At 46.7% G+C, this 22024-nt stretch overlaps 1 protein-coding gene across 1 annotated transcript in view; it reads left to right on the top strand.

Annotated features, from left to right (window-relative positions):
• Positions 1–22024, top strand: part of LOC116972354 (ankyrin-1-like) — a 91810-nt gene that overhangs the window by 5245 nt on the left and 64541 nt on the right. Inside the window, exons 3-4 of the mRNA XM_033019932.1 lie at positions 6482–6580; positions 20617–20817. Of these exons, the coding sequence (XP_032875823.1) occupies positions 6482–6580; positions 20617–20817 (300 nt within the window). The remainder of the gene's footprint in view (positions 1–6481; positions 6581–20616; positions 20818–22024) is intronic.

Here is a 22024-nt window from a genome sequence, read left to right as displayed (position 1 = left end):
TGCAGCAGCATCTATGGAGCGAAGGAAATAGGCAACGTTTCGGGCCGAAACCCTTCTTCAGACTGATGGGGGGGGGGGAGGGGGGTGGCGGGGAGAAGAAAAGAAAAAAACCCAGGTTATAATACCCAGAAAAACCCATAATTATAAACCAAGCAACCCACAGTGTGGGTCTTGACTGTTGGCTATGACCCAGAACACTAAATGGCGGCAATCAGTCTTGCAGTAGTTGCCTGTTAGTGAGGTCCCCATTTGGCAAAGTTCAGTGAAACTCTTAAGAACTGCAGCGAGCTTTTCGAAATTCCTGCCAAGGACAGATTGTACTTGTCTTCATGCTTCAACCAATGCTCAGCACATTGCATCAGCCTGAGGTTGTTATTTGTTTGGCATGCAAGACAGTCCAGGAACATGACAATTAAAGGCAAAAGTAGGTAGGATGAGCTTCATTTAACCTTGAATGGAACAAAAGCCCAGGAGTCCATGGCTACACCAAAGGCCTGCTATTTCATGCTATACCTTTGCTGGCAATATACTTTCCCCGAACATCACCATATGAATATAAATGTTTACTTGTTTCACACAGTGGGAAGTACTGACTGGCGTTCCGGCAGGAATAATACCAGAAGAAGAATATTTACAATACAAACTCACTGACTCCCATAGCTATCTTGACTACACTTCTTCCCACCCTGCTTCCTGTAAGGACTCTCTCCCTTACTCCCAATTCCTCAGTTTACGCCGCATCTGCAACCAGAATTAGGGCATCGGAGATGTCCTCCATACCAGGGCATCGGAGATTTTAGATGAGGCTCTCACCAGGGCCTCCTCTATATCCCGCGGCTCCGCACTTGCTCCCCATCACCTTACTCGTAACAAGGACGTCCCCTTTGTCCGCACCTTCCACCCCATCAGCCGTCGTATACAACATTTAATCCTCCAACATTTTCACCACCTCCAATGGGATCCTACCACAGGCCACATCTTCCCATCTCCTCCCCTTTCTGCTTTCCGCAGAGACCTTCATAACTCCCTGGTCAATTTGTCCCTTCCTACACAAATGACCCGCTCTCCAGTTACTTTCCCCTGCAACTGCAGGAAATGCTACACTCCCCCCTCAACTCCATCCAAGGACCCAATCAGTCTTTCCAGGTGAGGCAATAGTTCACCTGCACCTGCTCCAACCTCATCTACTGCATCCGCTGTTCCAGGTGCCAACTTCTCTACATCGGCGAGACCAAGCGCAGGCTCGGCAATCGCTTCGCCCAACACCTACACTCAGTTTGTATTAACCAACCTGATCTCCCGGTTGCTCAGCACTTCAACTCCCCCTCCCATTCCAAATCCGACCTTTCTGTCCTGGGCCTCCTCCATTGCCAGAGTGATGAAAATCACTCCAGCACAAATTGGAGGAACAGCACCTCATATTTCGATTAGGTAGTTTACACCCCAGTGGTATGAACATTGACCTCTAATTTTAGATAGCCCTTGCTTTCTCCCTCCTTCCCCTCCCCCTTCCTAGCTCTCCCACAAAGCCTAATGTCTCCGCCTCTTCCTTTCTTTCCCCCCTCCTCTCCCCGACATCAGTCTGAAGAAGGGTCTCCACCCAAAATGTCGCCTATTCCCTCTCTCGATAGATGCTGAGTTACTCCAGCATTTTTTGTCTACCTTTTAACTGAAGCTAATTCATCAGCAGGTGATTGCGATGTAGATAATTTCCTCCATAATCTATTGGAGGGTAACATTCGTTTCAACGGTGTGAGGTTTGTGTATTGAAATAAGAGGAGCCAAACTCTTTGGAATCAATTAATTTTGGAATTGTTTTTCATGAGGGAAGGGATGTTAATGTAAGAAGCTCCTGTTACTGCTTTTTTCTTCATTGATTCTCAGCAAAGAGCCAAACAGATGAGAACATTCCATACAGACTGTTGACTATTCAGTTAAGTTCTGTAGTGATAACCACTGGAAATTAGATAGTGCCTTACAACAGATGCAATCCCAGTGGTGCGCAAAGCCAATGTGGCAGGACAGAAGTCCTGGGAGACACTTAAAATATATATTTGGCTGATCATTGTCATTTCAATGAGATGCATGTATGTGGTGCTCACATTGTTGGACTGCGATCCAGAGATAAGAGATAGGAATTTAACTGTCTCCCCAAAGCCTACCTACCATCTACGGCTCGTCGGGTACATGATGGAATACTCTCCATTTGCCTGGATAAGTGCAGATTCATCGACATGCTAGAAGCCTGACATCATACAGGGCATCACAGCCTGCTTGATAATCATCCAATCTACAACCATTCAGGCATTTCACCACCGATGCACAGTAGCAGGGGTTTGCACCATCTACAGGATGCTCTGAAGCAACTTACCAAGACTTCTTAGAAAACACCTTCCAAACGCACAACCTCGACCAGCTAGGATAAAGGCAGCAAAATTATGTGACGTTACCCTGCAAGCCACACACCATCTAACCAGGAAATGCATTGCCGTTCCTCCACCGTCACTGGGTCAAAATCCTGCCACTCCCTCCCTAATACCATTGTGGCAGTCCCCACATCTCAAGGACTGTTGTCCTTCAAGAATGCAGCTCACCACCACCTATTCGGGGGCAATTGTAGATGGGCAATTAAAGGCTGACTCGGCCTGCAAAGCACACATCTTTTGAGTGAATTAAAAAAGCTGGGAAATTAAAAAATAAACCATTAAATAGATCTGAAATTAATTTATTAAAAAAACAATGGCAAAAGTAATGATGATCATGAAGCAACAGAATCCTGCAAAAATCTATGTTTAACTCATGTCCTTCTGGTCTGGCCTAGCCCGGCCTGCAAATGCCTCCAGAACTGCCAATGTAGTTGACTTTAAAATGTCCCCACAAAAGATCTACAATCCACTCCATTCCGGTCACGAAGGGCATTGGCTAATAAACGATGATCTGCCTCAGATTTCCATCATTCTTAAGTGCAGAATTACTATAATGGTCCAACTAATTTCAGATAGTTTTAAAGATCTGAGACCACTTGAAGGAAGAAGTAGGAAAGGCAATGGAAAACAGACAGGGCACGGTTTAGGGTTGCCATGCCTAGAGGAACAACCTTGCTTCTCCCAACTCCACCTTTGAAAAATACATTTTAGCATGTTTTGTCCCATGAATCTGAGCAAACATTGAGCATGGATTTAGACACAAGGGACTGGAGAAGCTGGTTTAAATAAAAGACACAAAGTGCTGGAGTAACTTAGTGGGTCAGGCAGCATCTCTGGAGAACATGGACAGGTGACGTTTCAGGTCGAGACCCTTCGTCAGACTGATTGTGATGGTCTGAACTCCTGTCGGAGAGAGAACAACTCCTTCAAAGTGGTCATACCTTGAGAAGATGCAGTGGTGCAGGAGGGTTAGGCAGCACAGACCTCAGAGCTCGTAAATCCACTGTACTTATAGTGTCATAGAAGAATACAGCATAGAAACAGCCTATTCGCCCAACTTGCCTGTGCCGACCAAGATGCCCCATCTAAACTACTCATTCATGATTGCCCATCTATACTATTACTAAAACTCTTTGTATTGTTTGTGGCTGTCTGTGTGTATGTGTTTGTGCCATTTTCTATTTTCCTATTTTCTTCCAAACGCTAGGCCACAGCCTTCCCATTTTCACACATTCTACTCACATTTTACCCGTCAAGGCAATAAACAAATTCCCGTCGCATTCCCATCTATATTTCTGCGCATTTTCACTGCTTAAATTTTTTTTTAAAAGCCATAAAACGTACCCATTTCGGAACCCCCCCCCCCCGAGTGACGTCACAATGGACTTGCAAGGCAGGACGGGACACTCCGGGAGGGAGGGGCACTCCAGCGCACTCGCGTGGTGGCCGCTGCCGGCGCCCGGCAACTGGTGGTGAGGGTGGAGCCACGGGCCCTGGCAGGAGCTGAGCCTCATGCTCGAGCTGGAGTGAGAGCCGAGCCCGGGGCTTGGGATGGTTCCGTGACCGCTGAGGCCTGACATCTGGTGGCGAGGGTGGTGTCGCGGACCCGGGCTGGAGCCGAGCCTGGTGCTCAAGCTGGAGTGAGAGCCGAGCCCGGGGCCGAAAAAGAACCCGCCACTGGTCAGGGCTGGACCGAGTACGAGAACCAGGCCGATTTCCAGGCCCTGGCACTACTCTACCACCTAGGTAGGTCCTGGGGCAGGGAATGGGAGTGAGCGGAGGAGGATGAGGGAAATGAGGAGTAGCGAGATGGGGTGGGGAGTGGGGTAGTAGAGAGAGATGGGGGGGGGGTGTGGGGTGGTAGAGGGAGATGACGGGGGGTGGAGGTGGATGATGCCCACTTCCTATCTACCCTCACTCCCAACATCTCTACCCCCTCCCTCTCTACCCCCTCCCTCACTACCCCCCTCCCTCCTACCCCCCTCCCCTTTCTACCCCTCACTCTACCCCCCTCTCTCACCACCTCCCTCTCTACCCCTCCCTCTCTACCCCCCCCTTCCTCCCCCCTCCTCTCTACCCCTCCCCGTTCTCCCCCCTCCCTCTCTACCCCTCCCATCTCTCCCCCCTCCTCTACCCCTCCCCTCTACCCCTCCTCTCCCTCCCCTCCCTCTCTACCCCCTCCCTCTCTACCCCCTCCCTTCTACCCCTCCCCTCTCTCCCTCCCTCTCCCTCCTCCCTCTCTACCCTCCTCCCCTCTACTACCCCCCTCCTCTGCCCCTCCCTCCTCCTACCTCCTCCCTCTGTCTACCTCCTCCCCCCCCTCCCTCGCCCCTCTCCCTCTCTACCCCCTCCCCTCCTCTACCCCTCCCTCTCCCCTCTCCCTCTCTACCCCTTCCCCCTCCCTCTATCCCCTCTCCCTACCCCTCCCTCTCCCTCTCTCCCTCTCCCCCCTCCCTCCCTCTCTACCCCCTCCCTCTCTATCCCCCCCCCCCCTCTCACCCCCCCCCCTCTCTACCACCCCTCCCTCTCTACCACCCCTCCCTCTCTACCCCCCCCCCCTATCCCCCCGCCCCTCTCTACCACCCCTCCCTCTCTACCACCACTCCCTCTCTACCCCTCTTCCTCTAGGGATTGAAGAGGGAGGGTGAAGAAGAGGAGGAGGGAGTGCTGGGGGATGAGCCGCGCCTGCACAGTTGGGGGCTATGCCTGAGTGGTGCAATATTGCGTTGGGGGAACAGCTTGCGTTGGGGGAATGGGTGAGTGGTGGAATCTTATGTTGGGGGAGCAGACCCAATGGGTCTACACTTAGCCTGCACAGTAATGCCTCCATTTTCTATGTCACAACGGCAACCCGTCAGCCACACCTGCGCAGTTGGGAACTATGGGTGAGTGATGGAATATATAGCATTCAGGGACCAGCCTTCTCGTGTAACACCGCACCCCCTCCCCCTCGTGTTGGGGGACGGGACCTGTCAAGGCATCTTTTAAATGTTGTTATGGTACCAGCTTCAACTACATCCTCTGGCAGCTCGTTCCATATACCCACCACCCTCTGAGTGAAAAAGCTGCTCCTCGAGTTCCTATAAAATCTTTCCCTTCTCATTTTAAACCTATGTCCTCTGGTTCCTGGTTCCCCAGATTAGGGAAAAAGCCTGTGTGCATTCACTGTTTTATATGCACCTGATTTTATACACCTCTAAGTTCATCCTTAGTCTTCTGTTGTATAGTCTTTACATAATCTGGAATCCGGGACTACAAATGTACTATAACACGTTTATAATTCATTTGGACAGGTACATGGATAGGAAAGATTTACAGGGATATGGGCCAAATACGGGCAGGTGCAACATGAGGCATCTTGGTCGGCATGGGCAAGTTGAGCCAAAGGGTCTGTTTAGTTCCATGCTGTATGACACCATAACTAGGAATCAACAAAAATGTGTTCAAAACTCACCATAGCAACTGAGGATTTCATTAAATAAATTACAAAGCATGTATTAATAAGGGAGATCACGAATTGCCATTAAAATGTACTTAGAATAGGGAAAGGGTTATGAGTTAAATGTGATGGCAGACCCAGAACAAAACCGAACCCTCTCTGAAGCAATGTGTCAAATAATTTGGTTCAAGGCCAATAAAGGGTGGGCAGTATATACCAACCTTGACAATAACTTGATCAAGTTAGCAGTGGCCTTAATATCTCTGCTCCGTAATTTAGTTATTGTACTACTTCTTTCTCACCAAATAATGTTAAATGTTTAGACTCCACTGTGTGACCATGACTAAAATGTAACTCGAGTGTCAAGACTACCAGTAATTAACACCAGATAACACATCGCCATGAGCAAAGGATACACCAGTGCCAATTAATGTTAAAGTTCATGGATGGCCAACAGGCCTAGGGAACAAGGTTTTACACCTTTGGAGGTCAAATATAAGAGGAAAGCATGCAGTTCCAACAAACATTGGTGAGGATGGTATGAATATTTTTAATGTATATAAAAATTTAGCGCTGATCACTGTTGCATACCAGATATGATATGTTTTCTCAATAGGATGGAAGCACTTTAATGCACATTGCTTCACACTGTGGCCACCCGGAAACAGCACTGGCATTCCTGAAGAAAGGAGTTCCTCTACACATGCCCAATAAGGTCAAGCTAATACCTTTTTATGCTTTATTTGTTTCCTTCATCTTGGGTCTTTGACTGCAAGCCAGCTGAGCAGAGTTTGGTTGCACTGATGTCTGCAGTGATTTGGCAGACGTTGTTCAGTTTGTCCTCAACAATCTGGTCAGGGGAGGCAGGGGAGGCAGGGGAGGCAGAGCCTCACCTGTCATATTCCCAATGAAAATAGCTGTTAAGAAATGTAAAGAAAAATAATAATAAAATAAAATAAATATAAAGATTTTTCCACTGATCTGTTATAAATGTAATTTCTATATGAATCTAATCATGTTTTATAGTCAAAATCGCAAAATTTTCGCCGCTTCACTGCAAATACAGGGAGAAATGAGAGGTGAGGCAGCGACGAGCTGTACCTCCCCTCTGATTGCGCAACCCCTTAGAAACTGCATGGAGCACGGGCAATAAGTGTATGCCTGTTACTATCTCTATGTATCTCACCAAAGTAATATATGTAAACCCCTTCATTACATGACCTTACCTTCCATAGTCCAGGTAACATATTTCACATATAAAGATATTAAATTTGTGTTCGCTGGTCTCATCATAAAACTACTATGTAAAAGCTCCAAGGGAGGCAGCGATCACGTCTGCCTCACAAGGGGGCGTGTCTTGAGCCCAGTGTAGGAAGAGCGAGCGTCAATTACGTAGGCTCACGTAATTGACGCTGCCTCGCTCTCCCTCCACGTTAGCTAGCTTCAGCAGTGGCGGCGCTGACTTTCTAGCCGCAGGCTTCGCTGACTGGTAGGTTGATTCCAAAGATACTCCTCTAGTATCTTTGGTTGATTCATTGATTTGTAGCATCCGTTTCGGAGGCTGAGAGCTCCCAATTGGGCCCCAAGATGGAGTAATCTACTCTCGGCTCGGGACCCCGGCATCCACTCCCGCTGCCGGCCCTCTCCCGCCCTTCTCTCCTTCCCTTCCCTTCCCTCCCTCCCTTCCCTTCTTCCCTCCCTCCCATCTTTCCTTCACTCCCTCCTTCCTCTCTTTTCCCTTTTCTCCTTCCCTCCCTTCTTTCTCTCATTCCCTCCCTCCCTTCTTTCTCTACTTCCCTCCCTTCTTTATCTACTTCCCTCCCTTCTTTATCTACTTCCCTCCCTTCTCTCCTTTCCTCCTAGACACATACATCACGCACAGACAACTAACACACACACACATCACGCACAGACAACTAACACACACACAACTAACACACACACACAACTAAGTTAAGATGGGGTAGAAGCCAGGGTCTCCCCAGCCATTGACCTCACCGCATGTCACTGGTCTGGAGTCAGGGTGGGGAAGAGAATGGTAGAAATAGCCACATTTTTACCCTTTCCTATTGCTACTCCTGTCATTATTTCTACCTTACCTTTAGTCTATATAATTTTGAGATACAGTACGGAAACAGGCCCTTCAGCCCACTGAGTCCGCACCGACCAGCGATCACCCAAACCTGTACCTCTTTGGTCTGTGGGAGGAAACCAGAGAATCTTATAGAAACAAATAAAATTATAAAAGGACTGGCCAAGCTAGATGCAGGAACAATGTTCCCAATTTGGGCGAGTCCAGAACCAGGGGCCACAGTCTTAGAATAAAGGGGAGGCCATTTAAGACTGAGGGGAGAAAAAACGTTTTCACCGAGAGAGTTGTGAATTTGTGGAATTCCCTGCCACAGAGGGCAGTGGAGGCCAAATCACTGGATGGATTTAAGAGAGAGTTAGATAGAGCTCTAGGGGCTAGTAGAATCAAGGGATATGGGGAGAAGGCAGGCACGGGTTATTGATTGGGGCCGATCACCCATGATCACAGTGAATGGCGGTGCTGGCTCGAAGGGCCGAATGGCCTCCTCCTGCACCTATTTTCTATGTTTCTATGTAATCTGGAGAAAACCCACGTGGTCACAGGGAGAATGTACAAACTCTGAACAGACAGCATCCATTGTCAGGATCGTACCCGGGTCTCTGGTGCTGTGATGGCAGCAGCTCTACCAGTGTGCTACTGAGCTGTCCTCTACCTCCCCCAGTTTACACAATTTGCCCGTTAGCCTCTTCTCGTCCCAATTCATCTATCACTTCCTAGCTCTTGCCTAATCCACACTCTCCTCACTTAATACTGGCTAACTTCCCACTACTCTTTCAGCCCAGATGAAGAGATCCGACCTAAAAATGTTGAGTTCATTTTCCTCTGTAGATGCTACTTGATCCACTGAGTTCCTTATCAGATTGGTTGTTGCTGCAGATTCCAGCATCTGCCGTCTCTGTTGTATGAGTGGTAATTCCCTTTGGTCAGGGAAAAAAAGACCAGCAAAATTAAACTGGATTCAGTTTTATGCCGAGATGATGAGGAGCTCCTGCAACAGTGTCCGTGGCTGAGATATGTGGCAACCATCATGTTGTGTTGCATTTATACATTTATAACCTTGTTTTCAAAACCCACCATGGTTTCGCACCTTCCTAACTGTCATTCCCCACTATCCTACATCCTTTTCAGAGATACACACTCCGCAATTCTGCTTTCTTGCTCATACCTGAATTTACTTCAACACCTTGGGAGGCCATGCCACTAATTGCCATTTATTGCCTAGACCCTAAGCTCTAAAATTTGCAAACAAATTTGGTGCTTAATGTGCACAGGAATATATGATCACAAGGAACTCGTTAACAGTGTCAGAGGTTATGGGGAGAAGGCAGGAGAGAAGTAGATCAGGGGAGAGGGGAGAGAGGTAGATCAGCCATGATTGAATGGCAGAGTAGACTTGATGAGCCAAATGGCTTAATTCTACTCCTATCTCTTATGAACTGAAAAAGATAAGAAATGGGCCAGTACAATGGCCCAGCGGTAGAGTGGCACACCTGGGTTCAACCCTGACTACGGGTGCTGTCTGTGCGGAGTTTGTACGTTCTCCCTGCGACTGCATTGGTTTTCTCCGGGTACTCCGGTTTCCTCCCACACTCCAAAGACTTGCAGGGTTGAACCCGGGTGTCTGGCGCAATAAGGCAGCAACTATACTACTGCGCCACTGTGCTGCCACTGTCATCGTTAATTTCATGGCCAGTACTTTACCTCAAATCGACTGATCCTCATCTTCCTTAATTTCCCTACTTTTCAAAAATCTATTGATCTCAGAGACACAAGAGTCTATAGATACTGCAACCTTTAGCAAAATACAAAGTGTGAGAGGAATGTCAGGCAACATATGGGGAAGGAGTGGACAGGTGACGTTTTGGGTTGGGACACTTCTTCAGACTGATAGAGCGGGAGCGGGGGCAGGAGAGCTGCAAAAGAGAGGTGTGAGTGTAAATGTGCTCTTCTAAGCTAACACCCCGACTCTAGTTCAGTCATAAAAGCACTGAGTCAAGCACTGGAACAATTAATCTTTATTTTTAGATTGAACAGCAAATTCCCCTATACGATCCCTAAACCACCGCGGGTTCGATCCTTGTCTCTGTCTGGCCAAGCCCTTCAGCCTCGTGCAAGCAGTCACACTCCAAAAGGTCAAGCTCTTCCAGAAGATCGACAAAGGACCTCGTGGGGGCTGCCTTTTATTGGTCCCCGAATCTTGAGGGGCCGAACTACATAGGGGTGGTCTCTTTACAACCCAAACCAACATATTAATTACAGCAATACATTATTGACAGTTCCCCAAACCAATAACAGAATCCCCCATACATTAAGAAGCTAATTTAACTTGAATAATGCAACATTTACCCTGGAATTCAAAACAACCCTGCCAGGGCTTAACACTTTGGGCAATCAACAAACAGCAACTGTCTAGCAACATTATGTACAATATTTACAATGCTTTTTGCAGTAATCCAATTATATCGATGCATTTAACTTTGTTTGCAGAGTTTCTATACATTTTATCAATTAAGGGGAAATAAGGAGAACAACTGCATCCTACACGATCCTGCATATCATTCTGAGGCTCAGACTAATCGGCGCCATCCAAATCCTGTAATTTTCCACTGACAAAGGTTAAGCAATTCTGACAAATGCAGGGATCCTCCATTTTTTGGTGTGTTTAATTTGGTCAATATTAACATTCCCCTGTTTTATCATTTACGATAACCCTCATCATTAATGATAACCCAAAATACAATAACGAGTGCTTTACTCTAACAAATGTCCTAACAAAATGATGCTGATGTATTTTTCCAGAATTCCATCAACTTTCCCAAGTTTTCGTGGGCGTAGCTTCATGATTCCCGTCTTATAAGTCTTCACCTCCCGAGTTTTCGTGGGCGCAAATCCCATCAATCTTGATAGTTCATCTGTGCTTGATTCATATTAGAGCCTATAGTTCCTAAGAGAACCTGGGATGAAGTAATTTAGCAATCCATAATTTCACTGATGCTTTTACAGTGATGGAGATGTACCCATGCATTTCGTCCATCCACTTTCACAGCTGTTGGACTCATTAGAAGAACATGGTACAGTCCCTCCCAACGAACCTCCAATCCTTTCCTCACCCAATTATTTATAAGTACATAGTCTCCAGGTTTCACTTTATTGGGAGTTTCTAACACAGGCATTTCACAATAGGCCGCTTTTACTCTATTATATGAATCCTTTAAGGCTCTCGTCAATGCTAGAATATAGTTGGTCATCTCCGCAGTCATATGATGGAAATCAATTATTTTCATCGCATTCTGATTCCAAGGTGTTTTCAAGGGTCTACCATCAACAATTTCAGCTGGGCTTAATCTAGATTTCCCTACAGGCGTGACTCTCATCTGAGATGAAGCTATTGGGAGGAATTTAATCCATCCAAGTCCAGTCTCCGCCTTCAATTTGGCTAATTTAGTTTTAAGGGTCTGATTTGCCCTTTCTACAAGTCCAGCAGCCTGTGGTCGATAAGCACAGTGTAATTGCTGCTGGATCCCAAACTGTTCACAAAATTCTTTATTGATTTGTCCAATAAAGTGTGGACCGTTATCTGAACTAAGTCGAATGGAGATACCGAATCTAGGGACAAATTCTCTCATTAACACCTTGACAACAGTAGCCGCTTTGTTATCAAGGGTTGGGTAAGCTTCGATCCACCGGCTGAATACATCGACTATGACAAGTATGTATTTATGCCCCTGGCACCTTTCCAATTCGATATAGTCCATCTGTAATGTCTCAAACTGACCCATAGGCAATAGTGTTTTCCCTTCTTCACATCCTATTCCTTTCCCTAGATTGTATTTCTGCCAGACCAAACAATTATTGCTTACCTTCTGAGCTAAAGTTTATAGTTTTGGATGCCACCAAGTAGCCAATAGAGTGTCCCCTACTGCCCTTTCACCACAATGGGTTGCATCGAGCATGCACTCTGTAACCCATACTGCTAATGAGTCCGTCATGCAGGTCTGTCCTGCTATAGTGGTCCACAATCCAGTTATACAATCCAGTACACACCCAAGTTGTCTCCATCGTTCCTTATCTCTGTCAGTAGCCTCCACCTGTAATCATACAATTTCTTGGATAGTTGGCATCAATTTCTCCGAGGGCGACTTGTCAGTTATACTTTTAGCCTCATCATTTTAGGTACAACCATCTTACATTCCCACGATACCTTCTTGGCTACCAAATCAGCATTATGATTCCCGATATCTACTGGAGTCTGTCCTCTAGTGTGGGCGCTACATTTCATAACCAAAATTTGTCTGGGTAGCATTAAGGCCTTCAGCAAATCTGTCACCAATTGTTTATTAGATATTTGGGTTCCTGCAGAAGGTAGAACTCCCCTATTTTTCCATAATTGTCCAAAATCATGCACCACTCCAAATGCATACCAAAAATCAGTGTAAATATTTACTTTTAGATTTTCTCCAGTAATACAAGCCCGAATTAAAGCGAATTTCAGCTTGCTGTGCTGAATCGGGTGGCGCAAAGGCGGCTGCTTCTACAATTTCTGCTTTCTGATTAACAATTGCATACCCAGACAATCTCACCCCACGGTCCAATAGATGCGCTCCCGTCCACATATAATGTGATGTCAGAGTTCTCTATGGGTGCATCCCTCAAGTCCTCTCTGACGATGTTTCCTCCTCTATGACAATAGACAGTCATGTCCTGCTTCTCAACGCCTATCTCACCAGGGACTAACTCTACTGAACGTTTTTCCTTCCATTATTTATTATGTAAAAGAATATGTGTGTTATGATTGTGTTTATAGTTTGTTTGGTTGTTTGGATGTTGGTCTTTTGCACAAAAGTCCGCGAGCATTGCCACTTTCATTTCACTGCACATCTCGTATGTGTATGTGACAAATAAACTTGACTTGACTTGACTTCTGATTGCTCTTCTGCGGGTGAAATAAGAAAAGAGGCTGGGTTAATCAATGGACAATGTTTGAATTGCAGTTTCGGGTTGTTCAAAAGATAGACCTCGTACTTATTTTGGCGGGCCATTGTTAAGTGCTGCGTTTGAAGTTGCCCCAACAATGCCGATACCGAATGTGAATTGTACACTGCAATCTCCTGCTGGAGTGTCAAATTAGCCGCTGATTGTAAACTATTATATATTGCAGTTAAAATTTGAGCGCAAAGTGGATGTCCCCTGGCTACCAGATCTAATTTAGAGGAGTAATAAGCAACTGGTCTATGTCTATCCCCATATTTTTGAGTCAGAACTGAAGTTGCACATTCAGATAAAATGGTACAATGGAGCTGGAAAGTTTGGTCGTATAATAGCCTTCCCAATGCCAGGGCTTGCATCAGCGATCTTTTTAAGTTTTCAAAGGCCTCTTGTGTATTCTTTGTTAATTTAAATTCACCCTCCTTGCTGGTATAGGGTGATATCGTAAGCAGGTAACAACTGTCCTTGGGGCCTGATAAAATTCAACAACATATTGATTAGACAAATTTTGCTTTTGGTAATTATTCGGGTCTACAACGGGATTGCCTTTCTTACCATCGTTCCTAGGTCTTTGGCTCTTGCCGGGTAGTTCACCTTTCGGGTGATGTGAGGAGCAACTCCTGCAGTTCTTTTCCACAGTTGTGCTGGTATTTTCAGTATATTCGGCAGCTTCCTCTTTTCCCTCAACTAGTGCCAACACTTCCACCACCCAATCCTGTCCTTCATGCGGTTTAAAGAATGCTTTCAGCTCTTTATTCCTCCCACTCCTTTTTTGGATATTATATCTAGGATTTTACTTCGGAGTCACGTGAGTGACTATGTGAAGAGCCCGCCAGTACACATGCGTGTGCATATCGTCTTTCGCATTGCGTACGACTGGCAGGGGGGACGCAATGCTCCTGCCAGCGGCAGACCTGAAGGTAAGTTTTTAAAAAACTTTTTCAGGTGATATCTTCTTGCAAGAACCTCTGGAGGGGGGATCCCAGTCACGGACTTCAGGGAATCCCGGTCAAGACCTCGGGGAATACCACCCACGGACCAAGGTGCTCGGAAGACCGCAGAATACGGAATGCGGGTAGCGGGCGGCAGTGAATTCACCTTTCGAGCCACTGGCGGTGGAGCCAGCGGCTTCATATTGGTGGAGAACCTGCTCGGAAGACCGCGGAATGCGGGTAGCGGGCGACGGTGAATTCGCCTTTCGAGCCGCTGGCGGTGGAGACAGCGGCCTCATATTAGTGCCGTTGGCACCTGGAGAACCCGCTCGGAAGACCGCGGAATGCAGGTAGCGGGCGGCGGTAAGTCGCCTTTCGAGCCGCTGGCAGTGAAATCAGCGGCTTCATATATGTGCCGGTGGCACCTGTACTAAACACAGATTGGATACCCCCCGACTATGTATATCGCGGCTATCCCTTTTATAGGGATCGCGGGGATATCCCGGCTGCAGTTACTGCAGGGATACCCAGCTCGGGGTGGGGGGGGGGGGGGGGAAGCCCCGACTGGAAAACATCGCGGAGAAGCCCTGCTATAAGGGACCGCTGAGGAAATCCCGGTTATAGCAACAGGAATACAAAGCTCGGGGGAGAAAAAACCCGACAATGAAAGCCCTTCTACAAGGACCACCACGGGAATCCCGGCTGCAACAACTACGACCACGAGACCAGGCTCGGGAGGAGCGTAGTCCCCGCAGCAGAAGGTTTAAAACAGGACATGCAGGTAAATTCTTTACTCTTAGGTCGTTTTGTGCTATTTTTGTGAGAATATGTTACAGGAAAGGAACCATGGACTAAGTCCAAATGGACCGCATCCAGACTGACTGCGGAGGACCGCGGAAGTGCGGGCAGTCAGCAGCGGTAGGCTGTACCTGGATCGCTATTCGATCAGCAGTCTCCGACCTGGCAATTGCACAGTCGGAATCGACACCACAGACTGGCGGGAAGGCCAAGCAGAAGTCGGACAGGCCCGAAGACTCGGACGAGTCGGGCTGTGAAGACTCACCGCCGGCGGGAGCGACTGTGATCGCATATCCCGCATGGAGCGGTTGATGGAGCAGATGCTCCAATGTGACATGCTCCGGTATATGGAGTCTAGTCACCATGGGGTCCTAGGACGCCCATGGCAGCACCTTATTGAGGGCTGCATAATGCATCTCCCTCGACAGAGGGGAGCATTAGGAGTCACTTCTGGGCTGACTCTGAAGACGGGTTTGGCTGAAGATACCACAAGTGTGCTGGGTGTGCAGGAACAACACAACCAGCAGCGGGAGGAGGCTGTGAATGACAACTACCAAATACCCAGCACCAGGGAACTGTGTTTCTCTCAGTGTCCCTGCGGTGAACAGCTATCTGAGGGATACTGCCATTTGGGCAACCTGTTGAAACAAGTCAACATGCTCGACGAGGGCCGTCGGGCTCATGAAGGCCACATCATCATGCAAGACCTCACATCTCCGGCGGCAGCACCCCTACGCACCCACCAGCAAACCACGATGCACTGAAGCTGGTGAAAGCTTGAAGGCCGTACAACCAGGACAAAGGTCTTTTTCAGGCCACAGCCTAGAACGGCCTTCCTGGAAGATGCGCCAACCCCGTACTCGAGCTCCTCGACCTCCCTGGAGCAGAAGTGCAAAATCATGCACACATGGTTGAGGCAGCTCCTGGGTCGGGTTGCATAAGTCCTCCCATTCGGATAAAGGTATGGTGCCACATCGATGATGTCTCCTGTCATGGATACAAGTTGGTAATATTTAAACTGGTTTGAATATTTACACTGGTTTGGGATAACATAAGATTAGTTTATAATACACAACAGGTATGGTTGGAGTTACCTTTCAAGGCAGGCTCACAATTATGGGAGATGTGGACTGATCATTGTCAACAGCCTCAACCCGCATGTGCAGTATAGACATTTCTGAATAACTTCCATGTGATCATTTCCGCTCACAGGGTTCGGACGTTTTTGAAATTTAACTGGATGAGGGAATGATACACTCAGCAGCGTTGCAAAATGGGCTAACTTCAGTTCCCAGATTATTTGTCAAATCACTACAATCAGTGCTTCGACTGCACAGAGCTAACAAATAAGTGTTATGGCTAATCTGGATGATATTGAACATACTGTATTTTACTAAATTAGCCTTATCAGCCACATAGCTATATTTGAGAAATTGGGTTTCTCACCCGTCCAGTTAAATTTAAATTAAGTTGATACCAACTGAAACTATTGATTATTGGGATACCATTAATCCATTTATTTGTCTGGGATTCCGCTCTGAGACAAAAGATTAGATCTCTGCTATTCCCAGCTGAAACTATCAAAGTCACAATGGTGGACGAACAGTGTTCAGCGTTGCTCCACTAAACCTCTCATATGTAAATCTTCAGTCATTTCTAAACTGATGCTATTGCTCAAAGATGGGAAATTTACTAATACCATCTCTAGTTACGGAGGCAGATGGGATTAGCATGAGTTAGCAATTGTTCAGTCATGGTATCAACTGCCAATGGACACCAGGTGCATTCTGTGCATTAAAGGGTGTGTGAATATGCATAATCTGCATGCACAAGTCCAAGGTGATACACTTTGGTGATGGTATATGTTAATCACAAGGGTACAATCAAATCAAAGTATCCGGTGATAGTTTTACCTAACCGCATTTAGCACTGGTGTATTATCATGCAGAATCAATGACAACACAGAATGAATGTGCGATCACAAAGTATTTAATGACATTGTGGATCGATGGAACACTAACGATCGAGATGCTTGCATCCAGGCTCAATCACCAGTTGCAATATACGAGGCATATCAGTGGTGAAGGGTGCATTCTCGCTACACAAGGGAGGAATGTTCTTTTATGTCTTCCTCCATTTGGCCTCATGAGACGGGTCTTGCAAAATTCAGCAAGATTCCCGCTTCCGGCATTTTCATAGTGCCTGCCTGGTTTATATACCCATGGTTCCCGTTGAGGTGGGGAATGAGCATAAAAACTTACATGGTTATTTCTGGACACAAAAAAGATGCTGGTTCAGTTGTGATGTTGAAACCATCCTCTGCATGATATAATCAATTAATTGACTTACATACTCGGAGATACCTTTCCTACGGCTCGGGTTATCAAACCAAAAGCATTGGTAGTGCTCACTGCAGATTGCAGGGATAGCACCAAATAGCAGCATTCCTCATAGGAGATGGGAAGTATTGTTTATGCTTCTTTTCGTTTAACTCGGCACGGATGACTGACACCTTGAAATTCAGTTTTATGGGATTATAACATTAAGTTAAAGTTCCATTTACTGTGCCTGAAGTACATCCTCATCATTTGGCTGCGGGGAACAAAAACCACTCTGTCTGGTCTCACCCTCTGACATCTAGATTATGAAGGGTATCGTCAATTTAAAACCTCCCAGGCCTAGGGACGCAGAGATATGGGTTGTTAACATTGTGCTACGTCACTTCGCCGATGGGCACCAGCAACATCCCTGTCCTTGGTCAAACTCACTTACTAGTAGCTATGCCATGGTACTGAGTACAGCGCTACAGGTCCAGTCATTGCTACACTGGATAGGATGATCATATCTGCAGGCTATAATAACATGTTTTGTTTATGATTAGTCAAGCAGAGTAGACAGGGACATAAGACCAAACTAGATGTTGCACATCCCATGGACCTTGGGTTGTGTGTGATCATGCATCTACACCAGTATGTCAAGGTCCCTAAGAGCCTTATAGACTCTGACTAGCAATATTGTTAGTTACATAAAACCTTGTTAGAAGGAATCACTACAAACCTTCTCCAGGGGGTTAAATGGGTCTGGCATATACAGGAGTGAACATTGACATTTTGAGTCTCACTCCACCAGGACCGCTATACCTCAGCAGCAGGGTTATGGACCACATCCCAGCGGCTGCAGGATGGTCAAACTAACGATTTGTCCAAATATTCAGAATAAACCCATTGCCAGATCGGGGGTATTTGCCAACTCTATGTTAGGTCTGTTTCATACTTCCTCCCAGTTGAGGGAGGTTACTATTGCCACTATTGTTCATTAATAGCATCAACATGTCTATATCTATGTCATGTCTGAATGCATTATTAATGTTCACTCATCATTGGCCTACTGATGCAGTGTATGACGCCTGGACTCGTTTCCACGGCATGAAATCACAGTGCTTTAAAATCTTCACGTAGTCACTCACGTGACTCCGAAGTAAAATAGTAAGATTAAACAAGAACTTACCAGTTTGAAGTTTGATCTTTATTTTATGAGGAGTAACGTTGAGGGATTACGTGCCCTCCACGCCCACCCTCTATCATAATGGTCAACTGGTATTCTAGTTTCTCTTATCTTACTATGTTCAGTTCAATAACTGTTGTCTGTGATTTCACACCGCTGCTTTGAAGATTGACACGCATGCGTACTGGCGGGCTCTTTACGTAATCCCTCAACGTTACTCCTCATAAAATAAAGATCAAACTTCAAACTGGTAAGTTCTCGTTTAATCTTACTATTCTGGCTGTCCATCTGCTTTTGAAGGGTGTTTGCAAGGGCCGTTAAAACAGCCTCTTCCCTTGCATTATTGTCCGCTATTATATTCGCTAGAGCTTCATGCAACGGATGTCCTAGAATTATTAGGAACCTGGGATCACCGCCCATAGGTCTTGGGAGTCTGCGTGATATACGCGCATTGTAGTTCTTAGGTGATCCACAAAGGAAGCAGGTGATTTTCTACGATCGGGTATTTGACGTAAAATGGCCATCATCTCGTTGGGCTTCTATGGGGAATAGACTCCTATTGTACGGGGATTATTTGCACTCACTGCATTGGTTGGATCAAAAGAAGGATTAGGCATTTCCCTCACAGGGAACTGCCTAAGGGTTGTCTGTTTAGTTTTTGTACTTCCTGCCATATCAAGATCTATCACTCCCAGATGTATCTTCACCCTCACTAAGGGGTTCACGGTACTTTCTAAATGACTACTTTTCTTCTCTCACTACTAGTTCAACTCGTCTAGGTTTAAGCTGGCAAGAATACCCTGGTTTCTGTACCCTTCTACCTTCTTTGTCCTTAACTACCTGAGTTTTCTTTCTAGTTTGGCTTCTAGTACCGTGAACTCTCGGACTACCTACTATTAATGGAGCAGTCGAGGTTAAGGAATCCTGTGCCACAGAATCGAATATGTCTATTCCATTCGCAAGCTACGGAATGCACATCTAAAGTGCGGGGATCGCAAGAGTAATAAGGTGGTGGTCGTGGATCTCTACTTCTAACACTTCCTCAATCTTCCAAATACTCATCGTCGTCCCCCTCAAAACTAATGCCAACCATCGGGTCCTCAAGCTCGAGATTTACTGGTGCCCGTTTCCCTTTCGAAGATTTTCTTCTCCCCTTATCTTTAATACTTTCAGGCTCCTCTCTCAAGATGCATGGAGGTCGGTACTCTTCAGTATCCTCCAATTCTATCCCCCGCTTCAGAGTTCCTTCCTTCCAACTTGCCATTCTTTCAGCGTCTCTATTTGCCTTCACTTCCTCATAATAATTTTTCCACAATCCAATGAATTCCCTTGACTCTTCACTATCGCTGCATTGCCATATAATTTGCACAACGTACTTCAATACGTTCAATGTGCTAACACCATCCTCGGGCCATAATTCGCTCCCTAATTCTTTATGTAATACCCCGGAAAGATTTCTCAATCGTTCAGCTCTCTGTGGCGGAGGCAGATACAATAGTGCTGTTTAAGAGGCTTTGAGATAGGCACATGGAAGTGCAGGGTGTAGAGGGTTTATAGTTCATGTACAGGCAGATGAGATCAGTTTAACTTGGCATCATGTTCGGCACAATCATTGTGGGCCGAAGGGCCCGATCATGTGCTCTACTGTTCTAAGGATTCGCGACAGGCTGCGGTTGTGGACTGGGAACACGGCCAGAGGCCTTTATTGAGGCGGCGCGGTCACGATGCCTGCTGGATCACCACGTAGAAGCCCAGGCGGGGGCCCGGCCGGGGCCTCGTGGGTAGAAGCCTGGGTCGGGCGAAGCGGACGACGGAGCACGTGGCTGGGGCCTGGGTCGGCCCCACGGAGGCATGAAGTGGATCATTAACAGCAGTGAGGCCTTGGTGGTGGCAGCTCTGAAGCCTCACGACAATGGGTCCTTGGCGGTGGTGAAGCCTCGCGGCGGCAGCAATGCCTCGCGGGTCGACACATGGTCGACAGTCGATGAGAGTGTGGAGGACCACCATGAGGGGGGAGGGGAAGAACAATGGAGGACCCGGCGTGGAGGTACTGCGGTCAGGGAGGTGGGGGGAGGACAATGCACAATGGGGGGGGGGGGGGGGAAACAAAGGACAATGGGGACCAGGCGTGGCGGAACTGTTGGGGGGGGGGGAGATGGGGTACAAAAGGAGGAGCTGGAGTGCTTTGTAACTTTGTCAGCGCCGTAGGTGGCGGCTATTTGTATACATTGGGTATGCAAGCAAAGAATCTCACTGTGCCTTGTCACATGTGACAATAAAGTATTCCTATTCCTAAGTTCTATGATAAATTCTATCATAATGAACAGCAAATTCACATGATTAACAGAATTTCTTTGACATTTTTAGATGGAAGTTAACAAATTTTCGGCTGCTCACCTTTGTGCCTTCTCATAATGTGATATTATTTTCTTTGTCCAGTCAGGGGCAGTGTGCCTCCACACTGCAGCAAAGAGAGGACACACAGCTGTAGTGAAAGCCTTACTCCAGAAGGGGGCACATGTTGATGCCATGACAAAGGATTGCTACACAGCCCTACACATTGCAGTGCAACACTGTAAACCCTTGGTTGTGCAGACCCTTCTGGGCTTCGGGGCCAAGGTTCAGCTTAAAGGAGGAAAGGTAAGAACAGGTATTGCACACTGGAGGTTGCAAGATGAAGGACACATGAAGCTGAGCTTCTCATGCACACGCAATAACCTTGTGAAGGTGGTGATGATCTTTCCCTTACTTTGTCAGTCTTTCTCTCAATTACCCTCCTCACTTCACAGATCGTATATGAATAGTGCATTATGATGCAAAATGGTTAAAAAGATGTGGTCTTGACCTGTTTGAGAACTGCTTTTTGTTTCACATTGTACCCTTAAATCAAAGACGTTTATTGAGTGCTGAGTACTGAATGCAATTTAGTTTAGTTTAGAGATACAGTGCGGAAACTGGTCCTTCGGCCCATCGAATCCACACCAACCAGCAGTCCCCATACTCTAGCACTATCCTACACACTCGGAACATTTTTGGGTAAAGCCCACGCTGTCACAGGGAGAACGTACAAAATCCGTACAGACAGTACCGGTAGTCAGTATAGAACCCTGGTCTTGATCACTGCGTCACTGTGCCATCCAAATTTATCTGTATCTTTCTGATTTACTTGTGGTAATAAATGGGACTTATTTCTGAGGAAGATCTGTACATGTCCCCCAGGTGCTACCTGACTCAGTTATTTTAAAGATGCAGCGCAGAAACAGGCCCTTTGGCCCCATGAGTCTGCACTGACCAGTGATCACCTCGCACACTAACTCAATCCTACACACTAGAGACAATTTTAAAAATAACTTACCAAAGCCAATTAACCTGCAAATTTGTACATCTTTGAAGTGTGGCAGGAAACTGAAGCATGCAGAGAAAACTGTTCACAGAAAGAACATACAAACTCCTTACAGACAACATCCGTAGACAGGATCAATCCCTGGTCCCTGGCGCTGTAAGTTACTCCAGCACTTTGCGCTTTTTTGTGTGAACCAGCATCTGCAATTCCTTGTGTCCCAAGTGTCCTTCCTTGAATAATCCCTGCTTCAAGAGAAAACCTGGAGCTGCAGATGCTGGTTTACAAAAAAAGACACAAGGTGCTGGAGGAAAGGCGAATTAGCAACCTAGTGATCCAGTGGGGTTGGTGGACAGGAGCACAAGTTATCGCTGTCTATGCATGATGTGTCCATGCTTGGTCTCGCTGATTTAGAGGAGGCTACACCGGGAACAATGGATGCTGTAGATGAGGTGAGATGAAGTGCACGTGAAGCTCTGTATCACCTCCAGGCATGTGACTTATACT

Source organism: Amblyraja radiata, chromosome 4 (assembly GCF_010909765.2).
Source record: "Amblyraja radiata isolate CabotCenter1 chromosome 4, sAmbRad1.1.pri, whole genome shotgun sequence".
In the NCBI taxonomy this organism is placed as follows: domain Eukaryota; kingdom Metazoa; phylum Chordata; class Chondrichthyes; order Rajiformes; family Rajidae; genus Amblyraja; species Amblyraja radiata.
This window is presented reverse-complemented; position numbering and strand designations above follow the sequence as displayed.